Genomic DNA, 25,482 nt, shown 5'->3' with positions numbered 1-25,482 from the left:
TGCAAACTCATTACAAGCTAACAGCCATAAGCAGGCCGTGTTATTTTTGGCATATGCCAAAACTGCCAAAAATAGCTTATTTTTGGCATTTTTCAATTTTTATTTTTGGCAGTTTTGGCATCGACCTCTAAATAGATATTTTCAGACTCGAATTAGTCATAAAAACGCTTTATTTGGGTCAGTTAATCAATAGAGACCAAAAAATGTGCAGCTTCAACTTATAATAAGTACCAATAAACAATAATAAGAAGAAAAAACCTAGCGATTACATAGGTTAATATTATCAAACAAAACCACAAACTGTGCAGTATCCATTCGGAATCGGTGCAAATAAGCAAAAAGAATGAGAAGCCTAACAAACACGCTCAACTCCTGATTGTTACAGCTTTTGAATAGACTTAAATTGTTTGCCCTGTAACAGTGCTTCGAAACTCAGGTCAGCAAAGTTTCTCCTGAATTAATTTTTCGCCCAACGAATGTGGGAAATATCGGCTTCAACAGTAGCGGTTGAGGGAAAGAATGTTGCCAGTCCCCCACAAAAGGTTTTCAGAGCTTCAAAATTTCGGAGGGCAGAACCGGCTTCCAAGCATCATGAAAAGAGATCACTGCGCTATAGTGCCATCCATCTCATCGCGAAAAGAATTTTCTTCCCGATACTTTTCCAGGAGTTCCCTGTGTTGTCTCTTAACACTTTCTATTTTGTAGCGCGACCATCCCATCCCCATCAGTCTACCGATATATTTTAGCAGGACTTTTGTCACGTAAGATGGCTTTAATATTTCCAACTCACATGGAAGAGTCCTGGGAAGGTTACCTTGTTTAAGAACATTAACGCAACAAGACTGTCTGGCAAAACGAGACTGCAGCTCAGAAATAGCCGGACTGTTTGTTGTGTCACAATGCTCAACTTGATCACAATGCAAAAATCTTGGTTGAATTTGGGGGTTCCAGATCCATGAGCAGAATACAATTTATATTTTAGTAAGCAGTACAGCGGCAGCTTTCCATTGATACCCGTTTTATCAAATTTAGCGCTCGGCAAGCCGGTTAAAAATTGGCGTAAAAATGCCTTTGGACAAATGGAAAGTGTGACGTAAACCAAATGCAGTCAGCCGTTCAATCTCGCCGTGCCCACACCTTTTAGGACACCATGCTTTTTCCCCTAATGGGTGGGCTGGACCCATAGAGTAAAAAACCTGCCCTTCACACTTGTAATGCGGTCCTGTTAACACAACACCACGAAAGAAATACACTATTGGCAGGTTGTGTTATTTTTGGCATATGCCAAAAATTAGGTATTTTTGGCATTTTCAATTTTTTATTTTTGGCAGTTTTGGCATCTGGCTCCCGAAATGCCAAAAATAACACGGCCTGGCCATAAGCCTGTAAGCTCACTACAGCCATAAGCCTGTAAGCTCACTATACAGCCACAACCCTGTAAGCTCACTACAGCCATAACCATGTAAGCTCACTACAGCCATAACCCTGTAAGCTCACTACAACCATAAGCTTGTAGCTCTCTCTCTTTCTCATACCTATAATCTTGCACCTGATACCGGCAGTACTCGACAGTACAACTGACATGATGCACGGTGGTCATAATTGTTCACAAATCAATAGAAAGAACAGGCATTTTGTATACAGCAAATGAATATGAAGCAGAAGCAACACATGCAGCAGGAACAGTAGAAACACCAGCAGTCAGCACAGTATGGAACAATAACAAAAGTGTCACGACTTGGCCATCAGAGACCTATGTTAATAAGATTGAAGAGGTCAAAGTAAAGGCAAGATCACATTATTCAGCATGGGAACTTGGGTAAAACCTAATGTCATAATTTATTGCTCAGGGGCAGCAATTGCCACGTGCTGATACTTCTCGTAGTATAGTAAATGAATGGAAAGTACGCAAGTACTCTGAAACAGTTAATTTGGCCAGATACTAACTTATTCCACTTCTATTTGTACTTTACAGAAGTAGCAGAGTAAAAATTAAGTTCAGAGCAGTTCAAAATGTGATTTAGCACTACAAAAAAGCTAAATTTTCTTGATAACTGATCATTCTTTACATCAATGTCCATTAGTTGTAAAATCAGTCGAATCACTTTCTATATCACATGTTATCACAGATTGAAGTGACTGCAGATGGTACACGCAGTCCCTTGATTTTGCCAATGCAGATGGATAAGAAATGCAATGTGTTATTCACACTGCGCTCGAATTGGATATTAAATACCCGATGCAGGGATAGAATGATAGCCAAAGCATATGCAAAATCTACAACGTCATTAATCTCAATCCCATCAAAGTGTACCGTCCATATCTTTTTCCCAGTGTCCAAATGTATGATTGGGTTTGGTGATTCCGAAACATCCTGAAAAGAAAGGTACATCTGTATATTGAAAGGCAATGAGAGTAGTACGACTACTAGAGTAATTTTTTATCAAACAGGTGTAATTGGTCCAACAATGACGAGTGCAGCACTTACTAACACACTGGTTCTCAACCGGTATGCCGCGACACACTAGTGTGCAATTTATGTCTCGCAAGGGTGCTTCAAGAGATTTCTTCTACATAGGAAATTATGCGCGAAATACTTCCAGTCTTTATACAGCAAATGATCATTAATCTAAATCGGCTCTATCTGACAAATCAAAATTGCTGTCATGCCCAATGTTCCCTCTAAGCTGCGCACAAAAAATTCGAAGTGATAACCTTTTTTTTCGTGGTTACGTACTGTTGTCCAAGTAACCGCGCAGTGAGTGTGTGCTGACTCGTAAAAATTAGAGGGAACATTGGTCCCGCCCGAAATCAATACCCCGCTCGAATTCGCTTTACTCGGCATATCCTCATCGTCTTCCTAATTACCAGCGAGAAATGAACCCACTTGGAAGTGACGGTCCCGTTCAAAAATTTGACGAACATAGCCCTCCACATTGCGATTGTTAGGTAGCATATCAGTACTGCCGTTAAAATGTAGGCGCGAAGTGCAACGTAGCGTTATGTTACAGGTGCCGAATATGAGAATTGAAAAGTATAGTTGATCAAATTATATCAGCTAACACATTTCCCCGTCCCAGTTTGTTGGAACTATAATTGAGCTGCAGGTGGCTGCCAATAGAACTACAGCAGTGGTTCTCAACCGGTGTGCCGTGAGAGATTTCTTCTAAATTTTGAAATTATGTGCAAAATAATTCTAGGACGTAGGAAATGATCAGTATACTACATAAGACTCGATTTGAAGTTTGCACATATGACAAAACGAAATTGCTGTCATGCCATCGTGTGCTCGAAAGGCTGAACTCAGCAGACATGGCGCCGCCTGTGTGACAATGGAGTATTCTGGCAGTTTACAGAGGCGTCAAAAAATGTTGCGAACCACTGTGCTAGTGTGCCGCAAACTATTTTCAATTTTCAAAGGGTGCCGCAAGGTCAATAAGGTTGAGAACCACTGAACTACAATATTGAGGTATTGCTATCCTCACACGTATTACACGATCTGCGAGGAAATGCGTTAGACGTCCATGTATACGCCTCTGTATTTGGTAGCGATCGTGTTTGGCCTCTTCAGAGCAATGGTTAATTACATTGCCAATGCGGAAGTGGGCTGAGCTTATTGTCTAACTAATATATCGAACTCTTGGCTTATAATGATCGCAGCAAGGTTATATTCATAGTAATGCAATGACGGTATGTATTTGGTACGAACCTGATCTATAACCAAAAATTTGTCGTATGACTCTTTGAACATTGCAGGCATACCGACCATCCAATTTATTTTCACAGAATCTGAAAAAAATTCTTATTTTGAGACATCCAATAATTTGTATTCTTGAAGCATCGTACCCATCACAGCTGTAATGCTGGTTGGCACGCGACTCCAGTTTATTTTTGTCGCGTGCTGAGAGAATATTGCTTTTTCTTGGATATTGTCCAGTATATTCAGACCATTGTTTATGATCTTCATCTCCTCCAATAGCTGAAACATCAACAATTACCAGTAAACAGAAATCGAACAAATGATATTTTTCTTACCCAATATGATTCTCTCAGCGGATATTCCATAAGAATTTCAGCAGTTGGCATGCAGGCTTCTATGTCGGACCGGCGACCTTTGAAGGTGGCTTTCATGGATTTCAATAGCTCTCCCTTCGCTGGGTTTGACGAACTCGATTCCGACAATATGAATGCCTTGTGTTCAGCTGAACTTTTATCATTGGTCAACGATTCTATTTCCTGAAATTTTTAATTGATATGAATCAGTGGTTCTCAACCTTGAGGCTTCCTTGAAATAGCAGTTTCATACTTCGTCCGCAACATCAGAACTTCTGGGTTTCTTGCATCGTGGGCTTGCCGTAGGCGATTCTTCAGCAGGAAGCCGTCTCCGCGGGCCAGTCCGTCCACACTTTTTTCTGTTTGCTAGGAGAACCGGGTCGTCTGTGTCTTTCATTTTCCGATGCTCGTTATATATTTTGTCGTTGAGTCTCGTTATCCATGAGTACTAAAATGTATCGAATTTGACAGAGTGTGATATTTCCACACTGCAAGCCTCAAAACTTAAATATGGCGGAAGAAAATTATCTTCATCAGCCGTAACTAATTTCAGAATTGGATATTTCCGAATTAGAGCTGAACATGCCTCTTTTCTCGCATGCGTTGGCGGAGAAAGTCTGAACAAAAAGTTCACGTATATAATCAACCTCATTGCACTAAAATTGGTACACAGTGAATTGGGCTGTGGAAGTAACAGAGCTGAACTGGAGTAAAACATGGCCATAGCATCTGAAGGGAGCACAAAGCCACAATCGACCAGAATTATTTTGCGCCCCGTGCGATTTGCCCCACAACTCATAATTAATTATTGCCGCATATAATTCAAATTTAACATTTGAAAATTTTCTCAGCAATAGCCATAACCTTCCTTGCCATCAGACTATCCGTGTCCATGTCTGATAACCACTGCACTAGTATATAGATCACTAGAACAGCCATTTTCTGCACCCGAGCTGAACTTGCCTGTGTTCTTGATACGAGGGCGGATAATGTCGTAATGGAAGTTTACATTTTTTATGTTATTAAAATCAACGTAAATGCGCCAAATATCAGTTCGGCACTCAGCGCTCAGCTCAGCTTACCTAATAACACTGATGGGTAGTGAGTAATGAAATACTTATAATTTTTCAAATAAGTTGAGGTAGCGTTGGTACAACTTTGTGTCACTTTCCGAGTGAAACAGCATGAAATAACCATCACAGTCACAATCAATTTTCGAAGATTTTAACTTATTTGTAGCGTCATTATCAGTCATTTTGCATTAGTCGTGAATAGGCATCTTGCAATTTCGAAAGCAGTCAGTACCGATTGACAGCTAAAATCTTGTTAAACGTTCACCAAACATATATCTTACAAAATACTTACTCGACTACATCTGTTTATTTTCTTCCGCAGTATAGAGGCTACGAGATCAGTCATGATTGATGAAACATTGTTGCGTTGTTCTGACTTTTGCAGACCACAGGGTAGGCCTACATCTCCAGCACTTTGACATATCACCTGCAAGATAAAATTGTGCTGAATTCTACACCATCAAGTATATCCGATGGCAGAGTATCTGGGGCTAATGCACGATGCAACGTAACTCGTAGAAATGTAAGGCCAAGGATATAGGAGTATGTGCATTTTCCGCCCGCATATCTGTTGTCACGGGGCGCACTATACCCTATGACGACGGTGTGATGCAAATGATCGCATGATCTCATGCATGACCGCAGCTTCATATGATTCATATTTCCGACTGTTAATCACCGAGCATATGGATATTTTTTCACAAGAGCTTCCCTCATTTTAGATTAACAATCCATCGAATATTAGCCAATCTCCAGGGCATCAGAATTGCGCCAATTTTCGCTTTGCAGATCTAAATTATACACTAACAGGTTGCGGCATTATGCTACTCAGTTAGTCAATTCATATTTACCATTATATACAATAATAGGACGTTCAGAAACTCTATTTTGCGTTATTCGCTATATACTATATACATGGATATACGGTACTATATAACCATAGAAGATAGAATAAATCACTTTATTTCATAAATTTTAATAATACACTGTGATTAACTCCTAGCCCAAAATCACTTATGGATCAGGAATTGGCTATATAATCCAAATTCGAGCATTGCTTATTGCGATTTCAAATGTAAGGCCTTCGGTCGATTTCCAGTTTTGTCTTCACGTTTAGTAGTGAAGTAAATATATCGACGATACATTCCTATCAATTCACCCATTAATCTGGATGTATAGAGCATTTGCGAGTTGAACCATTTTATATAGAATCTCATTACGTTTGTAGCAATCCTATTCAGACGTTTGTCCTATCGCATGACCATACCTAGACGGTTATCACTCTCCCCCTACTTTTTTTAAAAGGGTAGGGTATTTTATATAATTCCCTAATATACTACGCATTTGTTTAATAGTATTGGCGTCGTCTAAGATCGGGCTGTTGGAAAGGCGCTTTTGAAAGCAATACGGATTGCTTACGAAGTTCTTCCAATTCTAATTTAACCTCTATGTCCAATTCATTTTGCAGCACATATTCCGTTACTGGACCATCAAATACCGTTCGCGGGAAATAGTTTGGCCTTTTATTTGTCGGTAAAAACGAGGCAAATAAATCTCCACTATGAGATTTTGATGCTTTGGTACGCCTACGTCAACATCCACTTCGGGGCCTATAAATCGAAAAGATCTTGCGTCCTAAAACTTTTCGACCCGTCGCACTCACATTTTACACCCAATGTGACCAAATTCCGTGCCTGCACTTCACCACTATTTTCAGCGCATATCCTAACGGCGCTGTCACTATTAAATTGGCACGGGTGCGACTTTCCAATTTCTAACGACCTAACATTCGAAACAGCTTCGCGATTGCTGTTTTTCACGTTATTTCTTTGTTTGGCCAAAGTTTTTATTTCCCGCCCTTCACCATCATATTCTATTACGGCATGTGTCGACAATGAACACGGAACACCTATTTCGGACTGAGCCAGCTCGTGACTTGCAATTGACGGGCTCTTTAACACCGTATCAATTGAAGGTAGTGATATAACCTTGTCTATCCAATGATATCCAACAATATTTAACGGGACATTACCACACGCAAAAGGAATTGAAACTCCATCAATTTTTATATATATCAATGACTCAACCTGTGACGACCCACCTATACCTTGTAAATTCATACGCAATGAACACCGCCTTCGCCAACTATAGGGATAAACCAATTTCGCCGTTGACGACATCATCAAATTTGGCACGCTTCCTGTATCTGCTAAAAAATTTACATTAGTATTCATATCGACTAGGTACATCAATTCACCCCCAAAAAGCTTTGCGAAATTACATTCATCAGAATCTTTGATTTCCCCAAACATACTAAATAGAATTGAAAAGTATAATTCTTTTTTATCTCGACTTCATGGGAATCAGCAGTGGACAATGTAGGCCTACGACATTTTCTAAAATACTATCAGCTACTGTATCCACATGTAACATGTATCGGAAAACAGCTATCATGAACCAAATAATCAGCCTATTACTGGGTGATATCAATATTGCTTCTTCCGCAGTAATAAATTGTTTTTTATCGATCATTTTTGGACGCTGAGAAGGTAACAATACCTGTGGCACCTTCTCTCGATCGAGGGGCGATAAGAAAGTCTCCTGTACAATGTGATGATTTGCGTTCGCATTGAGCGACACTCTTTCTGTCATTGACCGTGGTGTCGGGTGATTTCCAGATTCCAACTTCATATCTTCTGTGACTCCGGGCGACGACTGAAGGGACCCACACTTCGGAAGAGGTGTCACTGGTTCGACTTTTGCCGGCGTCGGCATTTCTAACAGATTTGAAACCCGGTCTATGATTTCACTCCTGGCCACTCCAGATTTTGCTTGGCTCCTTAAGACTGGTTCAACCGAATCGGCAGTATTTTTGGTACTCACTTTCCGGACGGTAGTCAAATGAATTGTCGCTTGTTTGACGTCTCTTCTGGCTTTTTTGAATAGTTTTGCCGTCTTGTGTAGAATAGACGTCACCTTTTTCACGAATTTTGTTTGATGCTGGACACGTGCTGTCACCTGACCTTTATTAGCCCGAGTCGTTAGCTGCCGTTGCTGAGTGGTCTTCGTCAGTTGAGTGTTTTTGCGAAGGGTGCGAGTGTCCTCTTTACGTTTTCGTAGCCAAAATAACTTCATGATTGATTACCCCTCACCTCCCCACTCTTCAGAAATATGTGAAAGTCCACTCTCTTCTAAAGACGAATACTCTAGAAGCAACAATGATTACCAGGCGCCTTGAATTACAATTCCGTTGGGTGCCTCCATATGTGTTTGTAGATATATCTTGCCTACAATCTTGTCAGTAGGAAGATATTGTTTTTGCCTGGTTCTTTTGCTTGTAATCCAATTTTGGTGAATCACTGTTGCAGGTGGTGCAGCCTTCGAAGTGTCTTGAACTTTCAATGACCTTAGGGTCCAGTTTTAGCTAGCATATCTGTACGTACTTGACCTTGGTACCTTAATACAACCAAATACTCCAATATTAGACTTTACATTCAAATAGCAATGTTACTATAGCAACAAACATTCGTAAAATGCGTCCAACTGTTACCATAGCCTTCTAAAATCATGCAATTCAACACATATGCGATCCAGACCATATTTCAACAGCAATTCCACGTATCCATGTATTCATAATCGACCCAAAATCAAAACATGTTCATATTCTATCGAAGGGCTCGTTACATCGTCACATTATCGTTCAAGGCTGATCAAGATTTTTGTGTATTTGTATAATCTAGGGTACTTATCTAGTTTTATGACGGTTCTCACAAGCAACTTGTCTTGGTTTCATAACCGCCAAACCTCACTCAAGTGTAGGGGTCCTAGTCGCTGGGCGTGGACTAGTTATGACGCATACTAAATAATTCACACAAAATCACACAATTTTCAATATACATTGATCCCAAAAATGCAATAAATACTTACACATATATATGTAATCACTTTACTTCTATAGGATTGGGCTTGACTTTATTAACCGTTTTTCTAGGGTGACGCAATATGTGGATATAATATGACGCACAATATATAATACACACAGTACACATATCGCCAATTCACCGTAACGCCTCTTCACTGTAAAAGTTCGCAGACACCGAAAATGGCAGAGCCATCATTATAAAGCAACTTAATATTTGCATGTATTGTACATAACAATTACAGATAAACCGGGATTAGCCTCCATACGCTAATCCTTCGCATTCGCTTCAGACACCTTTGTTACGCATAACGAGCGTGTCAGATTTGGGTTGTATGTAGGGTGGTTTTCACTAATCACCTACCTATGGGTAGTTAGATGACCAAAACGATCACCTAATTTTGTTAATGACCTTCTTCAAGAAGTTATCTGCCTAAGGCCCTATGTACTCTGTCGTAATTATCTTCTGGGTTACAATACTGACATTATTCCCAGAGAACATTAGATAATGTTTCCATATAAGGAATATTGGTGGGTAATCACACCTCTGTTGTTTGACAACGACACATGTGTGATGAAAGGCGTCTTATGGGCCGCCGTGCCAGTTAGTTTCAACTTCAACGAAAGCTGTACAGAATACATAAACAGCAATTCATAATCTATACGGCTATCGCCAACAGATATATGTCGTCCTCATTTTTAAAGACATGCATGTTCCTATATTGGTATATTACGGATGTTAAAGCACACAAGAATTTACAGTTCAAACATCTCATCTCCAATCTAATCTTTGGAGTGCAAAATAAGTAAATAAAGAAATGCGAAATACAATGCATTACAGGCTTTAGTTACATTAAAATTAGTATTTCACCATATAGCCAAATATACGATTCATAAGCGTTTACAAATTGCGAATAATGATACAGGACGAGTGGCCACTATTGCTTGACACAAATTGACACTATTGCTTTAAAAGGATCACATAAAAACACCATAAAACAGAGCCTAATACCTCGGTTCGCAAGCATTATGTTATTTCGATATCTCAGCTCAACGTGGATTTTTTCTAACAAAATTACATTCGAACTTTAATATACAATGCGTCAAGACTGCTTACTACAACTATACACTTTTGGTAAATATTATTTTTGATTAGCCTATATCTAGATACTCGATCCTTATCCATTATGAGCTCCTAGTACTATAAAGACATATTTCATTCATTTTCGAAATATGCTCAATTTCAAATCTTCCACTTTTTACTACATTCTGACACTAGTCAACAACATCTTTACAATTAATACAACTAATCTTCCTCGCATGATGCTTCTACTGGCTAAATACGGTTCATTTGTTATCATTACATTTGCATTTTAAGATCCGACTATATACTTCTGATATCCGCTAACACTATCCTATTTCTCGAAAAGGTCTGGAATCACCGTCCTGTTTAGATCCGCGCTAATACAATAATGACGGCGACTAACGTACTATCCTATATTTAATGTGTGACGATCAACATCTGGCCATATGTCCAAGCTTCCGGTATTTAAATTCAGCTAACTTCCTCATTGCATCACTCGGGCATTTAACTTGGTGATGTATTTTCTAGTTTATGATGTCATCAACCTCGTCCTAATTTCACTATTGGTTTTAACAGACAAAACAGATTCATATAAACCTTGTTGCATCGTTATTCAACATTTTGAACAGCCCGTAGGTTCTGATAATATTCCGTGATATCTCAAAACATACACAACAGTCCGTATTTTAAATAGCGCCAATTAGCCATAGTTGCTATGCATTCATCAGCGTAACTATATCCTAGAATTACGGGTTCCTAATTGTGGATCTTTTGGTTATCATTTCTGTGATTCCACGGTTTTTCCCGCTTCTATACCGACTCGTTGTATGTGAGTCTTTATTCTACTCGCGCCACATTATAGTTCGCCTGCAAACACATTTACAAATTTTATATCGGTATTTGTGATAAATTACATCGGTATTTGTAATAAATAACATAAATTCACGGGGCTCGATTTTATAGAACTACTAAAGTAGTATTAACACCTTCATTTCCCATTCTGCTTCAAAAGCAGACAAGTTAATGTAATTTCCACCCGGTAAAAAGCAGTGTGCCCATTAATAATTTTCCGTTTATGATACGGCGGATTTTGCCTGAGCGCCGGGACCGAAATACCGTTGACTTAGGGCAGATCGTGCACAAGCTCCGAGTATCTTACCAATTTTGTGTCATTAATAGATTCACAATGCTGACACATCAATTGGAATTACACAGACCATATACAAGGCAAATCTGTCACTTTTGAAGCATCTGTAACACAAATATGCCAAGTAATTAATCAACTAGACCTGTGAGGCCGAAAGTTACCTGAATTTCTCTTTAAATTCAATTTTAACTGGCCGTCGTTGGAATCAGCCATCCCAGACAACATCTTAGTAACATTAACCAATGCTGACATCGTCTACTTCATGGAATACGTCCGCTATAGCAAACAGGACTAATTCTATATTCTGCAAAGTCACCAAATCACATATAATTTTTCTACGTACCAATCTCTTGGCTGCAGTTATCAATTGAGCACGACTGCACAAGAATATATAGGCTATATAATATAGCCATCGCAGCGGTGGAATCCCTTTCAATAAGATAATACTGACTGAAAAACTTGCAAACTTTCCGGGCTCTGCTGTACTCTCACTACGTATTCGCGCTATCTACTACACAAAACGAATTAAGCCGGATATGACGTCAAAGGGTACTCACTAAAGGTGAATGATGCACAACCTCATAATCTGCACATAGATACTACGTCTCTAACACTTCCTATCTACAAATGACGCGACACATAGCAGCCCTCAATAAGATTCGGCCTGACTATGATCTCGACTCAAGCTGCAACAAACGCTACAGCTGACGGCAAAGCTTCTGCTGTCCAGTGAAGCCGAAACGAAAGGAATCGGCAGGCAACATTTTGGCGGACTTTAACCGAACTGTTCAAGGTTCAACCGCGGCCGTGTCTTTATTTTGTACAAAATGCATGAACGATCTGTGATTAAAGTAATAATGATGAAAAATAATGACCATAATACTTCTGTTGTCTTGAGTATGCCTGCGGTATGTATGGAGTATTATGGACTACGTTTCCAGTAGGACATCAAATCTGGGGTGTATCTAGGGTGTGTTCGGATTATGTTGTCAATCGGAAACCATGTCTGCGGTATATCTGGGGTGCGTTTGGGCTGTGTTATTTCCACTCGAACATCAAGACTAGAGTGTGGCCTACGTGTCCATTTAATCATCTTCATGTCCAATAAACCAATGATGATGTCTGCGGTATGTTCTGAAGATGAGCGGTAACAACAATTCACTTACAGTTCAATAATATCATCAAAGACACAACTGTCACACCACACAGGCTTAACTTAACAACAAAATTACCTTGCAAGATCCAGCAACAGTTAGAGATCTTGCAACCTGATCTTTAGTTTTTTTTATCTGGGATCTCGAGGTCAGGATGAGCCGATCTGCATGCTCCTAAAAAGAGATATAACTAGATGAAGATGTCCACTGTCCAGTCATGGTATATTATACATCAGACAACGAACAAGTTTCATTGATATAAGAGACTCTTGGAGGTAAAGAATTCCAATATACTATTGAATAATATATTCATATTGCAATAATATATTCAATTGCAGCTGAATATTTTCTGCTAAAACTCATCAACAACTAGAGTACTAAAGTAGGTAACTTGGCACATCACGATATCAGTATTCGTATTACCAAATATGACGTCAAACGATTAAAATGTTGAAAAATCGAGGCTAGGGCTCAACTTTTTTTTACGTTGATAACGTTGAATTTCCGTCTATAACCGTTGATAACTTACGTCTAATAGTCTTTTCAAGTGCCACTCTTGTTGTTTTGACCCTTAAGACTGGGATTTTCATACTTTCTTCACAGCTATGCTGGTCATCATATTTCCAACAGTTTCCGGCAATTGTACACCCCGGATTCCCATTAAAGCGGCTACCTGTAAAACATTATATTAGTGGTACACAATACAGATGGTATTGCCTTGCATGAATGGTTTGCACCAGAATTAACAATAACATACATGGGCATTCTAGATAAAACCATCCACACCATAAATTTCATGGTCACGCTAATCAAAGGCTTGGTTGACTTTGCGATTTCGCAATAAATCACATTGGCAATTCAATTTTTGATAATAGTACTAATTTCAAAAAGGACCCCTGCTGTGTCTGAAAATGATTCCTTGGTGTCGGCGGACACCCCTGATTTAGACTGTCAATCGCTTTGTTCGAATGAGAAACAAAAACATACCAGTTTAGACTTTGCCGTTGTTCAAAGGTGTTCCAGCTGTGACAAGGTTTCACAGGGATCTTCAATTATATCTTCCAGCAAAATTGGGGCACTCGATTGAGGTCTTTTGGAGTCATTGTCGATATGATGTCTGAGGAAATCCATCATCTGATTTTTCTGCAACTTTATGTCTTTGATGCACAAGCTAAAAAGGATCCAATTACAAGAAATTTGGATTGACCATCATATGTGATAAACTTACCATTACTTTATGACAGGCCACATTGTTGATGGTCAAGATTTTGTAGTTCGACGATGATTTTAAATGAAGGAGCATCTGAAAAACAGAGAGACTTTATTCTCAAATTCGAGAACGCATCAAAGTGCTAGGAACTTACTGCAGGACTTGGATCTCTGGCCGTTACATTCAATGTTGGGATCATGCCATTCTTGAACACTCTTTTCGCTTAATGATGGCAAACTTGCATTGCGAGCATCATTGATATCACTCCTGCTTGCCACACTTTCATTGCCAGAAATCAGAATTAGAGCCCGACCGATATTGGATTTCTGAGCCGATACCGATAAGACCGATATCCAGTACCTCCACCGATAACCCCGATATATTCAGCCGATATTCAAAATATATGGAATCTAGCTCAAGGCCCATATTTAACACCTCAAGAGCATTTCTTTCAACAACTTTACAGCCATTGATATGCTTGAACATGACATAAATGATCAAGGAACTATCAAAATGTATCAAAAGCACCAATCCAGCAGTTGCAGATTACAGTTCACGAAGCACAATTTCTCGGCCCTTTCTCCAAGGAATGAACTTCTGTGGTCTTCCATAGATTATGTGTATAGTACTAAACACAGTGAGCAATCTTTCACTAGGTAGCATAGTTAGTGGCACAGCAGGAAATCTTTCTTCATTTCGGTTCCACCGCTCCCTTGCAGGGGATCTTTCCTTCAATGGTTTAACCAAATATTGATATTGATATTCTTCTGACAATGCACCTGGAGCCTTCAGCACATCATTAACAAATAGCTGAAGAATGTGCAAAACAACTCAAATTGTCCACGTCTGCAACTGCTCCACCCATCCCCCATGGGCCTTGACCAGCATTTCAACAATCAATTGATCAATATTTTACACTCTTTTGTCAGAATTGGCCAATGTCATCATGGAATCAAAGATTTTTGTATCAATTATTGGCTTTACTCCACGTTTGCTTGATTTTCTTGCCCTCTATGCTCACATATTTCCTATCATGGTGGCCCCGCAGGCCGCAGCCGCAGGCCTCAGTCAGACGACTTCATACATTACTGGTATAATTAGCTCTGTTGGTACCGAACCGGGAAATGTTTCGACGCGACGCTTTTCTCTATCATTACGAGGGTCAGTCCAGCATGATTGAAGTTCTCATTTCTCTTACTGATTGAAATCTTCTGCAGACAACTATCCATCCAGCTGCTCTCTGTCTTTGGTGATCGATTACTGCAGGGGGATTCCCACGAAGTCAGTGGGGCATAACGGTGGTTAGTTATCGATAATATTTTTCAGATAGACACGCCTACTACCCTGTATGCAGTATGCACTATATGCAGCTTGGCCATTTATTTTTATAATTGACCGTTCTCACGTCTTTTATCGACTTCTCTTGACTCTCTGCCACCATGTTGTGACGTCACGAAATGGCCGATATTTTTTTACCTTCAATGGCCGATACCGATATTTCTCTCCAAGCGTGATATCGACTCGATATTATCGGCGAGCCGATAATCGGTCGGGCTCTAATCAGAATCATATGATGACCGCATTCTTGAAATTGGCATGTCTTGTATCTGAATACTTGGATTATGTTTCTTTCTTGCAGTGCAAGAAAAACATCATCTACAAATCATAAACGTTTTACATATATGTACCATATTTCACGGAATAAAAGGGTATACCTTGACCATCAGTTGACGCCGAATTATGCAAGAATTGTTTGTTCAGCTGACGTTTTCGTTTTGGCCGCTGCGTTTCATTTTCAGTCCAGACAATGACAAAGACGTCAGCAAGCCACTACTCTCCGCAGCGTTTATTATATCACTAAAAGCTACCTTCAATAGGCTACATCTAAAACATATCGATAATGTAGATGGCAAAGGTAGGCCCACTTGGAAAACAGTACGCTAATTCTGAGTTTATAACTTACTGGATGAGCATTTCATCTGTATCTTTTATACCGAGACCGATTGCGATTATCATAATATGGTTGCTTTTTATTCTTAGCCTTACCGTGCTATTTGCATTCTTATGCAAACACCAGCCATGCAATACTATTATAGATACAAACAATTTCACACAATTCACAATTCATAAGATATAAGCTAGTCTGAATCAATGAGATCACTTCTACATCGGTTTTCCAGCTTTTATGTATCATGTATTACAGCAACAGCAACCGATTGTTCTTGTTCAACAAAAAGCACAACAGCAAATGATTGCTCGATTTATTGATCGACTAATACCCGCCTAATGACCTAGGTTGGAGGGGTCTGGTCTACTTTCCTACCCACAAAGAAAAGTGTTCCCCATGACAACCAATCAACAATGTTCCCCGTGAATATGTACAAATTTAAAGTGTTTCACCTTTTCATCACATGTGCTCCCACTAAACTAGATATTAGCCTATATCTTTAATATTAATATTATGGAGATATTATATAGATATAGGTAACCAACCTATGGTGAAAATAGTCACGTAATACACGTTTTTAATTACAGACAATGTAAAGTGGATATTGCACAAGGTCAACGCCAACGTTTCGGTATCCGGCAAAATATCGTATTATTCCTGTATCTGTTGTGGTAATGCTATTACGGACGAGAACGCACGTGGATGTATAATTTGTTGTTTATTGAATAAAAAAATGAATCAACTGTTGGTCTTTTCCACCACCGTCAGAGATCTTGCCAGGCTCCGCAATGGCAAACGAGTATGAAACCGGTATGGAATCGGTGTCCTGTGCTCACACTATGTTGTATTTTTTAATTGTTCTTTATTACATTACTTTAACTTGGAAAATCATCGCCGCACACCTGACACATCAAGCAAAAAGGCCAGTGATATCTCTGTTCTACTTTAATACCCAGAGTATAAACTACGTTGTAATTTAGCTGGCGGACATTAAAATTCAACCGGCGAACATCATAGAATTTATAACTAATAGCCCAGCAAACACAAGATATGTTATAGATATGCATATTATATCTCTCACGTGTTCAAAATATATCCTAATAATATGTATTATATATATAAATCTGTCGACACATCAAGATATCTATATGATATCCATATAAGATGTCTAAAAGATATCCTGAGAAGATATCTATTGTATATATTCTAAAAATATATCAATTCCCCATCCTCATCAATCGTCTTTCACAAAACTTGATTCTAGCTGGCCCTGAACTGTCGTCGGTTACATCCTGCACTTCACATGAAAGCAAACTAACCATTAATTTTACAAATCATGCATTACTTTTCGTTCTGTATTAAACAATAAGCAAAAAATTGAGCCAAGCAATCAATACATTGGACGCACGGAGCATCACTATACAATTGGATTATATATTCATATTGAAATAAACCCGTATATTTGCAGCCGACACTAGTCAGAAGATATTTACTTGCGAAGTGCTTTTTTACTTAGTTCAAGTGTTGATTTTTAGACGAGTGATGTGTTGGAATGGACCCGAGTACTTCCAGGTGACATTCGTCAGCAACTAGTAGAGAGTAGAACTTGTTGATCCTATCACCAAATATGAAGTCATCGGCATGAAATTTTGAATAATCAAGGTGATCCACGCCAGTGACGTCATGTTTGGTGATACTATCAACAGGTTCTTTTCAATTCTCTACTACTTGCTGACGAATGTTGCCGGGAGGTATTCGGGTTTATTTGGGTAGCAATGCATTATTCGTTTGGGAGTCAGCGCTTGCACAGAGTAAAAAAACACTTAGCAAGTGAGTAAAATCGATTGAATTAGTGCGGAGTTGGACAACTAGACAATTTTCAGCTTTTTCAAATTAGATTGGAATTACTGAAATTCAACAAGTTCAGTTGATATCAAATCTCCTGTCTCAGTTTCAAGAAAATCAGAAATTCGATTAGAATCAAACAAGATCATTCCACAAATTAGAGTAGAATTGAGCAAATAAATATTTTAGAAATTAGATAACCAGAATCTCACTCCAATTACTGAAATTACACAACTAGAATTATCTAGTTGTGCAAGTCTGCTGTGAATATCGCGAAATGAACTCAAATATCTGCATCTTCAGACTCCACGATGACGGAAGTGCTTCTTTCTTCTTCATGATCGTGATCACCCTATAACATGAGTAGATTATTACTACAATTGATTATTATCAGTGGAATATATTATCAATGGAATATAACGAGTAAAGTGGATCCTCTCAAGTTGCATACATTTAAAGATTTCAAACCCTCTTTCAAAAGTAGGACGATCATCCTGCTGTTTGACCCTGAACTAAAACCAGTGATTCCAAAAGTGGGCGGTATCGTGGGTGTGAATTTTAGAAATACGGGAGGTAACAAAAGGGTCGATTGGAGGGAAATGCGAGATCTTTCAGTAAATTTTATTGCTTGACTCATTCTAGCCCGTGTAAGATGAAAATGATGTTTGGGAACCACTGATTTACACTGCAGCCATTGTAAAGTCAAGATATGAAACCAGAACCTGTAGAATGAGGCTTGTCCTTAGTCGAGGAGATTCTCACTCCATTGGCGTCATAAAGTGGTCATTCTAGTAAATGGTTTTGAAAGCCTAGTTTGAGCTCAGGGTTAAGACTGTTCCTTATGAATATTTTCAGTTGCTTGTTAGAGGCTGGAGTGGTAATTTTTGCTTATTCCATGTACTGCACAGTAAATACAGTGAACTGAAGATGTGCAGTAGCAACAATTCACTGACACTCAAATAATACCATAAATTGCACAGATATCACACCGGCACCAAACTCATTAACAAAATCACCTTGCAAGATCCGATAACAGTGACATATGGTGCAACTTGGTCTTTAATTCGTTTTTCTGGATTGGCAATGTCAGGATGAGCAAATCTACATGCTCCTGAAAAGAAAATATACTTCGAAGATGTGTTCAGTCATGGTATTACAAGACATTATCAGACAACGACGAAGTATCATTGAGTTGAGACATTTCGAAAATATTGTTAACGAGACTCTGAGGTATCAAATTTCAATATACCATCAATACTATATTCACATTATAATAAAAACAAATATTTTTGACTGGTACATGCTTCTAGTTCAGCAGGTCTTTATCACCAAATATGATGTCACCGCAAAAACCGGTCGAATAATCGAGCCGAACAGATGATTTGTGATCAACGTACTATATTTAGATCACGCAGAAACTCCTGTTGACACAACCAACGTTGCTCGACTTTGATAACGTACACACTAGGGCTCTTCAAAAATGACTGTTTTTCTCAAATCGTACTGGCTACTTGATAAAATTGTTAGGTTACCTAATTTAAGCCTACACACAAAATTTGGTTCACTTCCAGCCAGTAACCGCTTTGCTACAGGAGAAGAAAGTTTCTATTTATTGTATAAAACTAAATAATAAAAAATTTGAAAAGTTTCTGTTCACCCCATGAAAGTGTTAGGCTGTCTATAGAAACGATCCTCACCAAATTTGGTTCACTTCCAACCAGTGGAAGCGGAGTTATTGCCGTCGAAAACTTTTGATTTGAATAAAATAGTATTTACGGTGAGCACAACTATAATAAATAAACAAAGAATCGGTCACCGTAAATACTATTTTATTAAAATCCAAATTTTTCGACGGCAATAACTCCTCTTCCACTGGTTGGAATTGAACCAAATTTGGTGAGCATCGTTTCTATAGACAGCCTAACACTTTCATGGGGTGAACAGAAAATTTTCAAATTTTTTATTATTTATTTTTTTATAATAAATAGCAACTTTCTTCTCTTGTAGCAAAGCGGTTACTGGCTGGAATTGAACCAAATTTTGTGTGTAGGCTTAAATTAGGTAACCTAACAATTTTATCAAGTAGCCAGTACGATTTGAGAAAAAAAGTCATTTTTGAAGAGCCCTAGTACACACCAAGGCAGAAGGAACCACCTCTTGATTGTAAATCAGTGGTACAAGTACGGTACCGACTTTTACGTTTGTGGTAGAATGATCAATAACTTCTGATGTGTTCTTGGTAAAAGCCATACTAATAACTAGGGCAAGTTTTGTTGCAGTTAAATTCGTGGAAAGTTGCATTTATTTTTGAAAAAAGTTGCAGAAGTTGCATTTTGACCGGTTTCCCGACATATGAGCATGCGACACAATGGAAAACAACAGTTCAGCATGGAACACATCAGCATGCATCACTTCAGCATGTGTCTGTATAACCCAAAAACTTACCCTAACCCGAAACATAGTCCTGAAATTAACCCTTATATATATCCTAACCTAAATTCTAGCCCTAACCCAACCCTAACCTACCCCTAACCCGTAATTTAACCCACATGCTCATGTGTCGCATGCTGTAATGTCGCATGCTCATATGTCCACGGACCATTTTGACCACATTTTGCTCGGTTGACTAAAAAAAAAGGTCAACTTCCCAGATTGACTAAAAAAAAGGTCAATTTTCCGGCTCAGCTCCCGAAATACCCGTAAAAGCCTTACTTCGGTGCTGATTTACGGTGTTTCAGTCGAATTTGGCCGTGTATTTCAACAGAATCGAAAATACTTTCATGAAAAATCGAGAAAGTTGCAAAATGTTGCATGAAAAAAATGGACACAAGTTGCAAAACGTTGCACTATAAGATTCCTTCAAACAGCTTGAAACAGCATTCTACATATCTTACGAGTATTTAGGAAGCTGCCGGAAGCTGTAAAAATGAGTTGCAAAAACTTGCCCTACTAATAACGCTAGCATTTATGGCACGATTTGGACGAACAAGCGCTTCATTCAAATGAGGAACAAAAACATACCAGTTCAGACGTCTTGTAATTGCCGCCGTTCAAGTCGTCTTCTAGTCGTTACAGTTGAGACAAGGTTTGACACGGCTCTTCAATAACATCTTTCAGCAATACTGGGCAACTGCCGTGATGTCGGTGTTCATATGACCTTCCATGAGATCCATCATCTGGTTCAGCTGCATGCATCTGGTTCAGCTCCAACTTCATATCTTCAGGTAACGAAACGTCGCAATTTTCTACGGACGAACTAGAAGATTCGATATCGCACAACTTTGCAGGTGTGGATGTACAATACAGAGCAGCTAAAAATATATTTGATTACAAGATAGTCAGTTTGACCATATGCGAGAAGCTTACCAATGCTCTGTAATAAGCCAGCACATTCTTGACGTTCAGAGTTTTCTAAGTCAACAATACTTTCAAATGAAGGAGCATCTTAAATACAGAATTATTTCAAATTACCGTACTCAAATTCGAGAAGAAATCATATTGCTAGGAACTTACTGCCTGGGGCAGTTCCTGCAGCTGGCTGCTACTTTCCATGTTTTATGATCATGATTTTCACTCTCAAAACTTGATGATGGCATTCTTGAATTTGGCATGCCTGGTGTCTGCATACGTCTCCTTGCAATACTGGCCCCATCTAGAAAAGTATGAAAAATTTGCTCGTTTATATATTCTACGTGTATAACATACCAGACACAGTAAAAGGTTAGGCTACCATTTGTTGACACAGAAGTATCCAAAATTTTTTTGTTTGGCTGACGTTTCCGTTTTGGTCATTCTGCTCCATCTTTAAACATTCAAAGGCAAGCCACTACTCTCCGCAGCTCGTACCATATACTTCTAAACCACATTTCATTCATCTAAAACAGATGGATGATGAAGATTGTGCTGATAATTCTGCGGTGTACATTTGCGAATTCTAAGTTCCGTTACTGACTGAGCATATCATATGTATTTTGTACAGGGACCAATTGCTATCATATGTTATTGGGACTTCCTCTTCTTGTCTTAGTATTGGTATTTTTAGCGGGACACTGTAAAACCTGCAAAAGCAACGCTTATTCAGGTAATTGTAGGTATCTTTTACAATATTGTCGCTGTAGGCCTCAAGATATCATGGATTAGTTATTGAATTAAACTGCCGGTAACTATACAGCAGGGTTTTGCGGGTGACTAGCAGGGTATTGCAGTAGGACTGCGAGGGTTTTGCGGTTGTCCAGAAGGGTTTTGTGGTTACCTAACAGGGGTCTTGCGGTTGATAACCAGAGTTTTGCGGGTGAAAAATAGGGTTTTGCGGTTGACCAAGAGAGTTTTGAGGTTGCATAGGAGAGTTTTGCAGTTGACTACCAGAGTTTTGCGGTCGTAAAGAAGAGTTCTGCAGGTAACTAGCAGGGTTTTGAAGGTGAATATAGCAGTAGTCAACCTCAAAACTCTCCTACACAACCGCAAATCTCTCTTGGAAAACCGCAAAACTCTCCTACAAAACCGCAAAACTCTATAGTAGTCAACCGCAAAACCCCATTTTGCACCTGCAGAACTCTCTTAGACAACCGCAAAACCCTGTTAGGTAACCTCAAAACTCTTCTGGACAACCGCAAAACCCTCGCAGCCAACTGCAATACCCTGCTAGTCACCCGCAAAACCCTGCTGTATAGTTACCGGCAGTTTAATTCCATTACTAATCCATGATATCTTGAGGCCTACAGTGACAATATTGTAAAAGATACCTACAATCACCTGAATATGCTTTGCTTTTTCGAGTTTTGCAAGTTTTGCGGGTTTTACAAGTTTTGCGGGTTATACAGTGTCCCATTTTTAGCCACAAGCAATGCAATACCGGTGTTTCCTGAATATATGCAAACAATTTTACACAATTCACAATCAATTACCGGTAGCTAACATATCACTTATCAGTAAGGAGTGAATGAATGATCTCACCTCCACATTGGCTTTCCAGCCCCTATGGTATACAGCAACCGATTCTTCCTCCTCCACAAACAGTACAGCATATTCATCTTTTGTCAGAATGCATATTACTGCGGATTCAGAAAAGCTATAGTGATAGGAATCTGCAAACACAAAGAAAACAATCAAACAGTACATTAAATGACAGGCAATATGGCAATATTAACAACAAACGGTAAATTCATTACGCACTCAAGTCTAAAGCCCTACGGAACGTGCAGTTTCAAAGCCCTCTGTAAAAGCGATTTCCCTCACGGAGGGAAGTGGCTTGTCTTCTCAATCAATCAATCCTCCTGACGGAACCTTTAATCACGTGATCCCTGACCCGAACTTTTTCGTTCGTTTTCAACCAATCCTGACTCTATGTGTACTTGTCATTATTACGGCACAAAGACAAAATTCTTCATACATTTTGACGTTCGCTGCTGCGTCGAAAAGCTTCGAGCCGAAATAATTTTAACGATATGAATAAAATAACAATATTTTTTGCTGCTGCATTGAAACTTTTTCGATCTCAACCAATCCTGTCGGATACTTGAACCCGTGGATGTGTGCAGTGCACTACGCATTGCAGTTGAAAAACAGTAATCCATTCAAACATGGCGTCCGAGAAACGCTGTTCACATATCTTTCAAGGATTGCGAATGTTCGTCACATGAGTAGTAACAACTAAAAGTCCGAAACGTCGACCGGGGATTTAATATATTCCGGTTATGTCGCATGACGATAAATAATCCCGTGTCAAGTGATTACTTTCATTTGATCTATAACACTTGAAATGCTTTGATAAGCTGAAATCTATACATCACTAGCCAAATCGAATTTCACAGCCCTCATGTATTTTCGAGATACAGCATACGTACGGCGCGATACAAATAATTTATACAATTTATATCTTATTGATATATACAGAAATATATAATCTGGGACATATCAGCGAGATATATTTATGATATGTTTCAGCACAAGATATAATTTGGACAAAATTAGGACAAGAAAAAGATATCTCAACATGTCAGAAATATATCTCGTGTTTGCTGGGAGTATAACTATTCTAATTTAGCCGGCATACATTACTTGTCTACTTCTGTACCCACAGAACAAACTACATTCTAATTTAGCCGGCGAACATTACGGGTCTACTTCTGTACCCACAGAACAAACTACATTCCAATTTAGCCGGCGGACATTACTGGTCTACTTCTGTACCCACAGAACAAACTACATTCCAATTTAGCCGGCGGACATTACTGGTCTACTTCTGTACCCACAGAACAAACTACATTCCAATTTAGCCGGCGGACATTACTGGTCTACTTCTGTACCCACAGAACAAACTACATTCCAATTTAGCCGGCGGACATTTCTGGTCTACTTCTGTACCCACAGAACAAACTACATTCCAATTTAGCCGGCGAACATTACGGGTCTACTTCTGTACCCACAGAACAAACTACATTCTAATTTAGCCGGCGAACATTACGGGTCTACTTCTGTACCCACAGAACAAACTACATTCCAATTTAGCCGGCGGACATTACTGGTCTACTTCTGTACCCACAGAACAAACTACATTCCAATTTAGCCGGCGGACATTACTGGTCTACTTCTGTACCCACAGAACAAAGGTGTCCGGTCAATACCGAGAAAACCATTACCGAGAATGCCATTACCGAGAATGGACACCACCGAGAATGGACATTACCGAGAATGGACACCACCGAGAATGGACATTACCGAGAATGGAGACCACCGAGAATGGACATTACCGAGAATGCAATATATGCAATGCAGGCATGTTATGCGCATGAACAGGTCGTGTGTGTGCACCACGGCGTTGCCACATTCGGAATCGATGTTCAGGTATTAATTTCTCGACAACGTCAGTCCCAGTAAGCAATATTTTTGACATTGGCCATTCTCGGTAATGTCCATTCTCGGTGGTGTCCATTCTCGGTGGTGTCCATTCTCGGTAATGTCCATTCTCGGTAATGTCCATTCTCGGTAATGGCATTCTCGGTAATGTTCATTCTCGGTAATGGTTTTCTCGGTAATAGTATAGAACCCAGAACAAACTACATTCCAATTTAGCCGGCGGACATTTCTGGTCTACTTCTGTACCCACAGAACAAACCACATTCCAATTTAGCCGGCGAACATTACGGGTCTACTTCTGTACCCACAGAACAAACTACATTCTAATTTAGCCGGCGAACATTACGGGTCTACTTCTGTACCCACAGAACAAACTACATTCCAATTTAGCCGGCGGACATTTCTGGTCTACTTCTGTACCCACAGAACAAACTACATTCCAATTTAGCCGGCGAACATTACGGGTCTACTTCTGTACCCACAGAACAAACTACATTCTAATTTAGCCGGCGAACATTACGGGTCTACTTCTGTACCCACAGAACAAACTACATTCCAATTTAGCCGGCGGACGTTACTGGTCTACTTCTGTACCCACAGAACAAACTACATTCCAATTTAGCCGGCGGACATACGGGTCTACTTCTGTACCCACAGAACAAACTACATTCCAATTTAGCCGGCGGACATTTCTGGTCTACTTCTGTACCCACAGAACAAACTACATTCCAATTTAGCCGGCGGACATTACGGGTCTACTTCTGTACCCACAGAACAAACTACATTCTAATTTAGCCGGCGGACATTACTGGTCTACTTCTGTACCCAGAGTATACTGCGTTATGATTTAGCCTTTGGACATTATACTTGTCTACTTCTATACCCAGAGTACAATATGACGCTATAATAGCGTCGAACAATGATGGTCTACTTCTATGCCCATGGTACAATATTACGCTGTAATACATCTCCGGTCTACTTCTGTACCCAGTGTATAAACCACGTTCTAATTTAGCCAGCGGACATTATACTGGTCTACTTCTGTACCCAGAGTACAAACTACATTCTTATATAGCCGGCGAACAATACTGGTCTACTTCTGTACCCAGAGTACAAACTACATTCTTATATAGCCCGCGAACATGACTGGTCTACTTCTGTACCCAGAGTACAAACTACGTTTCAATTCAACCG

At 39.4% G+C, this 25,482-nt stretch overlaps 3 protein-coding genes and 3 long non-coding RNA genes across 6 annotated transcripts in view; 1 reads left to right on the top strand and 5 right to left on the bottom strand.

Annotated features, from left to right (window-relative positions):
- The window catches only part of LOC145439851 (microfibril-associated glycoprotein 4-like), a 45,085-nt gene extending 35,255 nt beyond the window's left edge, over positions 1 to 9,830 (bottom strand). Inside the window, exon 1 of the mRNA XM_080317502.1 lies at positions 8,583 to 9,830. The gene's annotated coding sequence lies outside the window, so the exon portion shown is untranslated. The remainder of the gene's footprint in view (positions 1 to 8,582) is intronic.
- Positions 1 to 10,352, bottom strand: part of LOC145439855 (uncharacterized) — a 366,083-nt gene extending 355,731 nt beyond the window's left edge. The window contains exon 1 of the mRNA XM_080317508.1: positions 10,341 to 10,352. The gene's annotated coding sequence lies outside the window, so the exon portion shown is untranslated. The remainder of the gene's footprint in view (positions 1 to 10,340) is intronic.
- LOC145439856 (uncharacterized) lies at positions 1,584 to 5,607 on the bottom strand. Its single transcript, XM_080317510.1, has 6 exons — positions 5,419 to 5,607; positions 4,307 to 4,670; positions 4,036 to 4,236; positions 3,847 to 3,979; positions 3,710 to 3,789; positions 1,584 to 2,374 (listed from the first exon to the last, which is right to left on the bottom strand). The coding sequence occupies exons 2-6, from the start codon at positions 4,448 to 4,450 to the stop codon at positions 2,114 to 2,116; spliced, it is 819 nt and encodes a 272-aa protein (XP_080173636.1). The 5' UTR covers positions 4,451 to 4,670; positions 5,419 to 5,607; the 3' UTR covers positions 1,584 to 2,113.
- A 2,059-nt stretch (positions 10,353 to 12,411) lies between the features above and the next one.
- Positions 12,412 to 13,934, bottom strand: LOC145439373 (uncharacterized). The gene is made up of 5 exons (XR_013915177.1): positions 13,795 to 13,934; positions 13,659 to 13,733; positions 13,418 to 13,601; positions 12,960 to 13,103; positions 12,412 to 12,604 (listed from the first exon to the last, which is right to left on the bottom strand). It is a non-coding gene; the product is annotated as an uncharacterized LOC145439373 (long non-coding RNA).
- A 2,977-nt stretch (positions 13,935 to 16,911) lies between these two features.
- On the bottom strand, positions 16,912 to 23,179 carry LOC145439371 (uncharacterized). Its single transcript, XR_013915175.1, has 6 exons — positions 22,387 to 23,179; positions 20,947 to 21,085; positions 20,800 to 20,877; positions 20,455 to 20,744; positions 18,450 to 18,544; positions 16,912 to 17,785 (listed from the first exon to the last, which is right to left on the bottom strand). It is a non-coding gene; the product is annotated as an uncharacterized LOC145439371 (long non-coding RNA).
- On the top strand, positions 18,544 to 20,344 carry LOC145439372 (uncharacterized). Its single transcript, XR_013915176.1, has 2 exons — positions 18,544 to 20,054; positions 20,085 to 20,344. It is a non-coding gene; the product is annotated as an uncharacterized LOC145439372 (long non-coding RNA).
- Positions 23,180 to 25,482: the final 2,303 nt, after the last annotated feature.

This window comes from Botryllus schlosseri, chromosome 5 (assembly GCF_051294905.1).
Source record: "Botryllus schlosseri isolate E-star chromosome 5, Bs_hap1, whole genome shotgun sequence".
Classification (NCBI taxonomy): Eukaryota; Metazoa; Chordata; class Ascidiacea; order Stolidobranchia; family Styelidae; genus Botryllus; species Botryllus schlosseri.
This window is presented reverse-complemented; position numbering and strand designations above follow the sequence as displayed.

Bases quoted from the DNA above. Each gene is read 5' to 3' on its own strand.
- LOC145439856 (XM_080317510.1), bottom strand. From the start codon at position 4,450: ATGAAAGACACAGACGACCCGGTTCTCCTAGCAAACAGAAAAAAGTGT. The intron at 3,980-4,035 runs GTAAGAAAAATA...TTGATGTTTCAG, and splicing joins CGCTGAGAGAATCATATTGG to CTATTGGAGGAGATGAAGAT. The intron at 2,375-3,709 runs GTTCGTACCAAA...CTTTCTTTTCAG, and splicing joins AATTTTTGGTTATAGATCAG to GATGTTTCGGAATCACCAAA.